Genomic DNA, 10,442 nt, shown 5'->3' on the forward strand with positions numbered 1-10,442 from the left:
TGGAGTGAGTCTAGAGGGTGGCTATGAAGATGATCAGAGGGCTGAAGCAGCTCTTTTATGAAAACAGGATGAGAGAGTTGAGGTTGTTCAGTCCAGAAAAGAGAAGGCTCCAGGGAGATCTCATAGCTGCTTTCCTTCCAGTACTTGAAGGGAGACTACAGAAAAGCGGGGGAGAGACTTTTTACAAGGGCACACAGTGACAGGACATGGGACAATGGCTTTAAACTGAAAAATGTTAGATTGAGACCAGATATGAGGAAAAAAAATTTATTGTGAGGGTCGTGAGACACAGTCAGAAATTGCCCAGGTAGATTGCAGATGCGCCCTCTCTGGAAATGTTCAAGGCCAGGTTGGATGGGGCTTTGAGCATGGCCCTGCCCATGCATGGGAGTGGAACTAGATGACCTTTTAAGTCCCTTTCAATCCAAACCATCCTATGATTCTATGATCAAAAGAATTAATATGAGAAGAGAATGAAGTCTTTGATTTATCTCCAAAACAAGAAAAGAGAAGACAGGTGATTTTTGCTATGCATACCATGGATCCAAAGGACAGGTAACATCTGTTGAGTAAATTAAAGTTATAAATTAGAAATGTGTTTTGTGCAGAAATGTTGCCAAGCAACCTATCACTAGAAATACCTCAAGTAAGAAATATAACTAATTTCAAGATAGAACTTGCCAAATTACCAGGGGGTTTATGCAGTTGGGTTGCTGATAAAAGCTGAGAGCAGGACGTCTGTCTCAATCATCTCACCCTTTGCAAAGTAAGTGGCACCTTAATTCCCTGACTTTTTCTGTTCACCCTGTAGTATGAGTTGATGAAGTAAGAAACTGTCCAAGAGGTGGAAGTGCTAAACTCTGTAAGAAATTCTATACACTGTGATTCCAGCTTGCAGCTGACTGAATTCAAATTCCTGCGTTATTCACTGTATTAACAGCTTAGTTGGAATCCTGTCTTTTATCTTACCAGGTGTTCTTACAAGCCAACACTTCAAAAGGGGTGAAAAGAAATCTATTTATCTGTCACTCATGCAGTAGCACAATCCTGAGACAAACTGTGTTATTCAACATGTTCTCTTCTGATCTGTCTCTTGGAGGAGATGGTACTGAATTCTTGCAAGTCATATGTAAGTTATGTTCCAGCGATCTGCACTTGTCAAAGAACAACTTCTCCAGAGCCAAGTTATGACATCAGTGGCACCTGACAAAAATTGTAGCACAGATCAAATGTGGCATTCAGAGTTTGTGTCCTGTAACTGTCTGGTCATTCCACTTGATGTATTGCAGACATCATAACATGAGATTGTAGGTTTGGGTTTTTTTCCCCCCTGCCATTAAACTAATTCATAATACCAGAAGTCATCACTTCCAAATAAAATGAGTGATGGATAAAAAGATTTCATCAGTTATTCCTGGCAGCTGGAGTCCTCTTGAAAAGGGGAACCCAGAGGTAAAACTAATACTAATCAGTAATCACTCGAGAAATCCCTACTTTGACTGAAGAGGAAGCTACTATACTATAAAAGTAAGCATTTATATTGCTGTATTTTGGCCAAAATGAGATTTTGTCTTCCTAACTGTATTATTAGAAGTGGCTAAACATACATGCATATATATTCATTTTATTTTTTGTTAAATTATGTGAATTTGAATGGTGCTATCTACTTCTTCTCTTCATGACCTTGAATTCTGTATATTATGGTATACTTTACTGGAAGATAACCTGATCCTGTCTGATGTCTAAAATATCGGAGGTCTTCTGTTTCTGTTTGGTTTCGCTCTAATCTTTTGGTTTACTCTAATGTTTACTTCAATTATTAACCTGTTATTGTTCCTGTGTTGGGTATGGGTATTGCTGAAAGGAGTACACTACAGCTGAAAGGAAAAATATAAAATGAAAACATAACAGGAAATTAATCCTAATGATTCGTTCCATACTCATAATCTCACAGTTCTTAGAATGTTAAGTTTTGCGTTTTTTATATAAAAAAGAATCACTATGAACACGCTTTTAACTCACATAGAGTAGTGTATTAATTATAAAATGCTGGGAAATTATCTGTGCTAGGCAAACAAAACCAGTGAAGGGCAAAAGGAACAGGAGATCAGTTAATGCTCTGACAAAGGTAAACTAGTTCATGTTCATGATATGACCCAAGGGACTGAGTTCAGATGAAGTCAAAAATAATCTTTCCATTGTTTACAATGGGCTTTAAAAAACTCCGAAGTGACTGAGGAAATTCTTTCAGAAACACGTTCACTTTCAAAATTAAAATTTACTGAATCCTCAAATTCACTTAAATGTTAAAGTTATCCCTGTTTCCACCTTCTAGAAACATATTTTAAGCTATAAAGGCCTAAATATTTTGTTTTTTCAAAAAAAATTTTTGAGAGAAAGCTTAAAAATGCTCAAACATTGGTTTATCTTGTTGGTCAAAATATTTTCCAATAAGAAAAAAAAGCCCTAAGTATTTTTGCTTGTTTAACCAACCTAATTTATTTTTTAAATTATACATCATTTAGGTTACAAATTATTTTGAATTTTTTTTCTCAAAGTAATAATAATTTTTCTCAACTTGGAAACATACTAATATAACACCTTTCCAAAGCACATTCAGCCTGCAAAGCAGATTAAAAACATAGAACTTTAGCATTGAATGTCTCTATATTACTTTTGTGGCAGTGAATAGAAGCTTTCCATATTATAAATCCCAGCTAGAAGCAAAATTTGTTCTCCCTTGCACTAGAGAGATTTAGTTATTCATACTTCAATCCTCCTTTAAATATGTTCTGGGACAGAAGCTCAAAGCGCTTAAAATAGTATTTTTATGAAGATGATGTCTGTGTTTCATGAGTGATTTGCTGTCTTACAGATTGCTGCACGGCCACGTGATTTATGGTTTGATTGTAAATGTAGGAAATTTTACAGTTTAATATTATTTACTATTACTTCTTCTTGTAGACATTGTCTAGAAATCAGTAATTTGTTAACACATAAATTAATTCCCATTGCATACACACACACATTTCTGATAGCTGAGCTACAGAGCTACCAAATGCATAACCCACTCTAGCCAAGACACAGTTTTATCATTATTTAAATGTTGTTTTATCAGCTTGGCTCCACAGAAAAGCAGCTAACACTGCTTCAAATGGGCATGTAGGATTGTGCAGCCCATATAAAAGCAGACTCTCCTAAACAATGTTATTTCAAGATATAATAAGGTATTCTTCATTACACCAATGTTATGCACATATAAGTAGTACTTCAAGGGAAATTTACTGCAAAAAGTTTCAGGACATAAGTTTACGGTCCATAAATGATACAGACACTAATACAAATCTTTCTTTCAGATTAATAATGTTGAACATATGGAATGTTGCTATTTCTTGTTTTACTTTCATGTGTAGAAAAGCATGTTAAAACAGCCTGCTACTGGTAGTCTCAACTTTCCTTTCTCTGGAAGGATACCTCGTTATCTGAAATGAAAGTGAAGATGCTACAGTCTCTTTTCTTTGCTTACTTTGCATGCAGACAAAGCCGGCGGAGTTACTTCAAGAACATGTGCTTTCCAATTACAGGGAAAATCCAGTTGTCATCCTAGTTTCTGAGGCCTAATTTCTCTGAGTGAAGAAGTTATCCAGAATGAAGTCTGATTGTCAGTGTAACTCCAGTTTATGTTATTGGAACATGTAAAAAGAAACCAGAAATTCACTTAGCAACAACAAAAGACATTTTGAGATCAATAATAAGGAGTTTGTTTGATACTAACAAAACAAATTGAGAGAATTATTCAGAAATCCAAGTGAAGTTCCTAAGTGGAATCAGTCAGTTATAAAACAAGAAGGTATTACACACTTAATGTAAACTCTAATGTCTATGGACAGCTGTTTCAATGCCAAGCTAAAAGAAAGAATGCTTTCATACGTCATAGCAAAAGAGATGCTGGTTAATAACGCTAGGCAGCACCATCATCAAAAGTCTTCCATGAAGAACCTGTCTTATCAAGGACCATGGTGATACTATGTGAAATATTCATTAGTCACTGATATTCCTAGCAACTATTAAGAAGTCAAATGTTTTTGGCTTGCAAAAAGTCCCATATATGTATATATCAAACGAATATTTGCAGACGTTCCTCCATCTTTTGTGTGCCTCTCTAAGCACACCTTGCACCTCTGAGTGGAGCAGCCAAGATTTAAGGCAGACAAAACCTTCATGATCCCCCCCAGAAATCTACCAAATTCGGACCTCAGGTAAAAGTTGAAGACCTTCTTTGTGCCACTTGAAGAACACCTACCAGAAGTTTAATAATCATAAAAATTTGATTTCTAATGAAAGGTTAATGTATTATGACAGAATCTTAGATGAGTCAAATTATGGTACGGTTTGGAGGGCAGACTTACTCAGACAATTGACAGCAGCTTGCCCTTGTCTTTGGAGGCAACAAGATAATTATCTGAGGAGTGTCAAGTGGGCAGCTGCTACTGATAGAAGAGCTTTTAAATGTTGCAAAGACCTAGATGACCTGCTGGTCTAGAAATGATGAAATAATCATATTCCATCACTCACTGTAATAAGCTGTTACCTGAGCATTTTTATAACACTGCTCAGAGACTACAGAATTAAGATACAGATTGGGCATGTTCCAGTGTGTTACTGACATGAATATCATTTACAAGATGAAGTTTTCAATAATACTGTTATTTTCAGGCCTCAGAAGGAAAAAGAAAGATCATTAAAAGATTACTCATATTTCCATTTAGACCGTTTCAATGATAAACAAAGCATGTTTATCAAAAGATGGTAGTAGTACTGCTGTACCCACACCAGTGTAGCAACTCCTAATGTATCCCACTGTGCTACATCAACAATATACCCAGTCCACAGCAAGGGAAACACCCAAAATCCTACTTCCCTCCAATGAAAATAGCTGCTTGGTTTAGTGCTATTCCTGACCTTGCTGTGAAGAGAACCAGTATCCTAAACACTCAAGCATGTCTGATAGTCTGTCACATAAGAAATTATATTACACATACTAACCAGTTTACACTTACTACTCCAGTTGGCTGTGCTGTGTTAAGCAACTGCACTTCTTTGGGGAAAAATACTGCATCTGAAAGTGTCAGAGGCTTTTCTTTTTGCTAAGCAAGTTTTTCAGTCCAGTCAGATTTAGTGCCAAGTTTGCCAAAATATTTTGTTCTTACTGATCTTTCTAAAACTAGTTTTGTGAAAATTATAGCAAATATAAAATATTCAATCAGAGGGCTGGAGCTTCTTCTCCTACGAAGACAGGCTAAGAGAGCTGGGGTAGTTCAGCCTGAAGAAGAGAAGGCAGAAAAGATGGGGAGAGACTTTTTACAAGGGCACATAGTGACAGGACTTGGGGAATGATCTTAAGGTAGAAGAGGGTAGATATTAGGGAGAAATTCTTCACTGTGAGGATGGTGAGACAGTGGCATAGGTTGCCCAGAGAACTTGTGGATGATCTCTCCATCAAAGTGTTCATGGCCTGGCTGGATGAGGCTTTGAACAATTTTTTTCGAGACATTGGAGGTTATTGCTATCCATACAGGGGAAGCTGGAACCAGAGGATCTTTAATGTCCCTTCCAATCTAAGCTATACTATGATTCTATGTTTCTATGAATGTCTGTGAACATTGTAAGTATTATAGACTTGTAAGTGTCAGAGTCTATGGCATATTAATTCATTAGCATTACAGAGCTTATATTTGGCAAAAGTATCCAGTGACAGCAGAATATAGATTAATGCAAGGAAGCAAAGGGACTCTCAAATTACGTGGTGATCTAGTCACAGAAAATTCCGGAGCATGGGTTTGTTTGAGCTTTGGTTTTGTTGGAATCTTTTTTTCTTGCATTCTCCCACTTGCCAGAGAGGCTTTGAGGAGGAAACTGATGCAGGAAATCCTGCTTCACAGTTGGGCTAGAAGTACAAAGGGTTGTTGGTACCTCATATAATGTCATAGCAAAGCAGTATTTGGCCAGATTACAATATCATTTTTCTGATTATTTCCTTTGGGAATAACAACAGAATTTAACTTTTCAAATTACAATTAAGATCTAATAAGCAAAGCATATTTGGTAATATAGCAACTACCTCAGACATTCTGTGAATTTTAAAACCCTCCATGCATGATTAATATGCATTTAGCAAGGAGAAATTAACTCAGTTTTCACCCTTTTTCCTTTATTGTAATTCATCTATCTATTTTTACTTACTTTATTTTTAACAGTATTTAAGACTGAATTTTGCTAAGTTAAAGAACAAGGCCATGAAAAGTTCCCAAGGGCTTTGCTGTCTGTGTGCTTTGACTTTAGATTCATAATTCACCTACATATTTTGTGCTTGATACCATTTGGGGTAGTAAAAAAAAAATCACTTGTGAGCGACATATTTCCCTTTGATAACAACGACGTATGATCTCTTTTAAAAAAACAGGAGTCAGAAAAATGAAAAGATAACACCTAATCTGAACTTCAGTAACAATGGCACTGTATTTGAAACTATTCATCCAAGTTCTTCCAAAACCATTTAAAAGCTTGCACATACCAAGGCCCCCACAGTATTACAGTAAGCTGTGCTGTGTGTAGTCATTACTCAGTAATAAAAATATATATATACCTCTTAATTACAACCCAAGGCCTGTTTCAATGCCTTATCTTTTGCTTCAAAGTAATGCAAGCACCAGTTACCTATTCTTCTCAGGCGCTATTTTATTAATAGCACTTCATGCAAAAGAATTTGCAAGAGGATAAGGAACACAGTACCTGTCTCATGTTAGGCTCTTGACTGTTATGGCCTCCAAATTTCAGAAAATGGTCAAGCATACCAACTTTAGACACCACAACATGTACAGTCATGATGCAGAAATTCTGAAGAACTTCTGGGAAAGAATCATCCAAGAGCAAACTAAACAACGAGAAGGTGAAGAGTCTAGGTTAAGAAAAAGTGCCCTAACCAAGTAAGTGGTATTTTTTTCTGTTGTACAATACAGAAAGGCATGTCATCACGTGTTTTAAAATAAGGTAACCGGTTATTGTGCTGCTTTATTCATAGCACAGATTGTGTTCTGGATCTTTGGCACTTTTCCTCTCACAGCTGTTTGTCTCACATTTCCGTGCCTTTTCTTCATGGAAACTCAGACACCCCTCACCCCTGAACCTCATGAGCATTCTTCAAAGGCCTTGGAGCATAGCCACATAAAAATAAAGCACTTTGATGCTATGGATTACAATACCCAGAAAACATCAGGATTTTTACCTGGAACTTGTACAGCTACACAAATAAATAAAATAGCATTACATTAAAGAAACAGGCAAACTACCCATTTAATGTATAGCATAAACAAATCTATAGCACCTTTATTGTATTTAACAGCCCTTTGCATCATACAAAGATAGACATGGTACAATAAGATTTTCCTGACCCATGAAACACAGTGCTTAAGGACTCCTTCTATATAACAGATAAACATAAATCTTTTTTCTTTTCCCAAAACAGTGTAAAACAGCAGGTATCACTGAGAAAGAGCTATTACTGTAGTATAGCTAATTTGCACAAGTGACATACTGCTTCAAATATTTGCCCAACCTATTGCAACTCAGGAGTTTTTATTAGAGTTTCCCACATGCTAACTGATAACAGATGGTGAAAACTGTGGCTCCTGTGTTTTTTTGTTAGGCTTTCTTCCTGAAGTAAACAAACATTTTACTGCATAAATTTTCCAACAAACTGGGTCATTTACATAAATTAATTTTACTCCAAGGTAGAGCTCTGTTTTTTTAAAAAAAAATCCAGGTACTTCGATGCTAGCACCAAAGAGGGAGCTGCTTTTGTCATTAAAAAGATGAGGAGAGCTCTGTAGGCCTCATGTCTCAACAGAATCTGATGTGGACAGTTCTCCTATCAGTATCCTACTGTGGTTAGTCAGTAATACTCCCAAAGATCAATCTCCGACTTGCTGAAGAGAAACCATGTAAGATTAAACCCAGGAAAGTGTTCGGCTGCACTGGAAAACCTCATCAGTCTAGCTTCACAAAAGACTACTGCAATTTGGGATGTAGGTAATATTTTTAAGTTCAAAAAGTTAAAACTTTTAAAAAGGTTTTATAAGAACTTCTCTGAACAGAAGAAAAGAAAAAAAGGAAAAAAATAGGAAAAAAGGAAAAAAGCAGGAAAAAGCTCTGAATGTGTCTTTACTTGCATATTCAATGTCTTCACTGTCTGATCACAACTGAAATAGACACAAGTGAGTTCCTTCAACTCACCAGAGCCCAAATAGTTCAAAAATGTTCTCTAATTTGAAAAAGATACCTCCAGGAGATATAGGCACTGTGATTACAAAATCTACAGGTCTAATATATGAGGTAGCACCTAGGAGAATCAGATAGCTCTAAATATAAGCAGGTGCTCCCTCTGTGACCCCTAGGACACCAGTTGACAAGAAACAGCACCCATTTTTTAAGGATTAACTATACATTCAAGAGAATAAATAAACCAAAACAGGGTGCAACAAATGAGAAAAGTTTAAAACAAGCTGTAATCAAATTCAGAAGCCAAATGATCACAAGCATCCATGTGAAAGAGCTGTTGCAAAGTTATTCTCAGATTAAATAATTGGCTGCTCTTCTGTTTAACACACCAAATATAGTATGAAAATCCCTCTATTCCATGATGCATTTGGTATTGCCATGTGATATTTAATTCTATAGCATTGCTGGGTCAGGTGTTTCAAGCCTGATTTTCTTTGGAAAATCACCAAACCAGCAATATCTTGCAGTGGTCCGTGGTGATTTTTTTCTTCTGTCTGTACAGTACTTCTGTCTTGAAGCTGTGTGTCTCCTCTTGAATGTGATTATCAATTCCTTTCATTGAACGCACATAAGGTCTACAGAAACTTTAGTTTAAAAATGCTTACTTTTATTCTTTTTTCTTCTGAGTAAACCCAAATGGACGCATTTAATGCCTGCTGTTCCCCACAGCATTTTACAGTAAACCTGGGCAGCCGGGGGGTTGTGATTGTATTTTTTAATTTACGCATCGAATGACCTTCCTGGATAGGCAGTATTTCTGTGCAGCTTTGAGAAAACCCCAGAGGGAAAAACAGAGCTCTTGACACTGATGGTATTTCAGCAGTTGTTTGACTCATTAGGAATCCAGCAATGTCAACCACTGATAGTATCAACACTATCCCTTTCTCCCCTGCATTCCCAATCTAGCAAGCGAGAGAGGTGTGTAGATGGTAAATAAATAGAGGACAAGTGCTATGGTGATGACAGAGAGGAAAGCTTCGACCCTGCTGAAAAGCCGTGGATGCATTTGAAGGCTTTGGCTCAGTATTTGCTAAGCACTTGTCCTTTCATTGCAGACTCCGTCAGGAGTGGACTCTGAGGCTGGAAGGCCGAGCGAGGCAGGTCCAGGAGCACACAAAAACACAGAAGGAACAGATGACTCTTCTGTCCAGTGAGACTCTTCCATCAACAGATAAAACTGCTGCTTAAATTTACTGTGAAAACACAAAAAGCTTTGGGCTTGACTCTGACCTTCTGTATGCATCTGTAAACCAGCACTTCTGCTGCTGAAAAAGGAAAAGTTCAGAGTCTAGCCCATTTGCAGCCTACTTACCAGAGCTACTAATACAGTCCTCCTGAAATTCAGTACATGAATGAGGCCACAGTACAAGATCTTAAAAAAAAAAACACAAAAGGATAGATGAGAAGCAGAGACCTTTAATTCTTCATTATGTATGATTTATTACTGGGATGCAGCAGAACTTATGTAATGCCACATTGCATCTCAGAACCAACATATTTCTGTGAAAGAGGATCACTTTTTTGATAGAAATAATACATTCAGATGTATGCATGCAAAATCACACATTTTCATTTACAAAGCTGACAGAGTTTAGCTTAGCCTATGTATAAGCTGTTCTGCCTGTCTTGATGAGCTCCAGTGAAGGGAAGTAAGGATTAGTCTGATCATCCGGACAAATGGAGAAATATATTCTTTAATGGCACTAGGAGAACAAATAATGAGCTTTTCTGGCCAAAATATAAGAAAAATTATTGATCTTAATCATTAAATAAACAGAGGAAAGAAAGTATTTTGACTTACGTCCGGTAGGTAAGAAAATTACTGCTGAGGTTGTTATGAAGCAGTCTGAGTAATGTCAAAGTAAGTGAGTATAAATGAATGTTTGAAACAGAAGGCAGAGAATCAGTTCATCATTACAGCACTCGAATGTTTTGCAAGGTAGGAATTGCCATACCTGGTGTGCACTAATCCCTATACTTGCTGAATTCATCTTCTGCTACATCAGGGGAAATACAGGCATCAGTTACTAAGCACAGAGTAATAATAGTGTGTTTTCTTTATCAGTATGTCTATGTATCTAAATAATGCATCTTCTGGATGAAAA

General features: G+C 36.8%; 1 protein-coding gene across 3 annotated transcripts; it reads left to right on the plus strand.

Moving 5' to 3' along the window:
* The first annotated feature begins 1,256 nt into the window (after nt 1-1,256).
* On the plus strand, nt 1,257-9,735 carry LOC139789914 (protein FAM240B-like). 3 transcript variants are annotated; one of them, XM_071731050.1, is made up of 4 exons: nt 1,257-1,527; nt 4,136-4,259; nt 6,838-6,986; nt 9,393-9,735. In XM_071731050.1, the coding sequence occupies exons 3-4, from the start codon at nt 6,841-6,843 to the stop codon at nt 9,523-9,525; spliced, it is 279 nt and encodes a 92-aa protein (XP_071587151.1). In that variant the 5' UTR covers nt 1,257-1,527; nt 4,136-4,259; nt 6,838-6,840; the 3' UTR covers nt 9,526-9,735. The 3 variants fall into 3 exon arrangements, with proteins under 3 accessions (XP_071587151.1, XP_071587150.1, XP_071587152.1); XM_071731049.1 differs by lacking the exon at nt 4,136-4,259; XM_071731051.1 differs by lacking the exon at nt 4,136-4,259 and having other exon boundaries at nt 1,260-1,307.
* Nucleotides 9,736-10,442: the final 707 nt, after the last annotated feature.

This window comes from Heliangelus exortis, chromosome Z, assembly GCF_036169615.1.
Source record: "Heliangelus exortis chromosome Z, bHelExo1.hap1, whole genome shotgun sequence".
In the NCBI taxonomy this organism is placed as follows: Eukaryota; Metazoa; Chordata; class Aves; order Apodiformes; family Trochilidae; genus Heliangelus; species Heliangelus exortis.

Excerpts from the sequence above, each read along its gene's own strand:
- LOC139789914 (XM_071731050.1), top strand. The coding sequence starts at position 6,841 with ATGGTCAAGCATACCAACTTTAGACACCACAACATGTACAGTCATGAT. Across the intron at positions 6,987-9,392 it reads AGAAAAAGTGCCCTAACCAA|ACTCCGTCAGGAGTGGACTC; the intron begins GTAAGTGGTATT and ends CTTTCATTGCAG.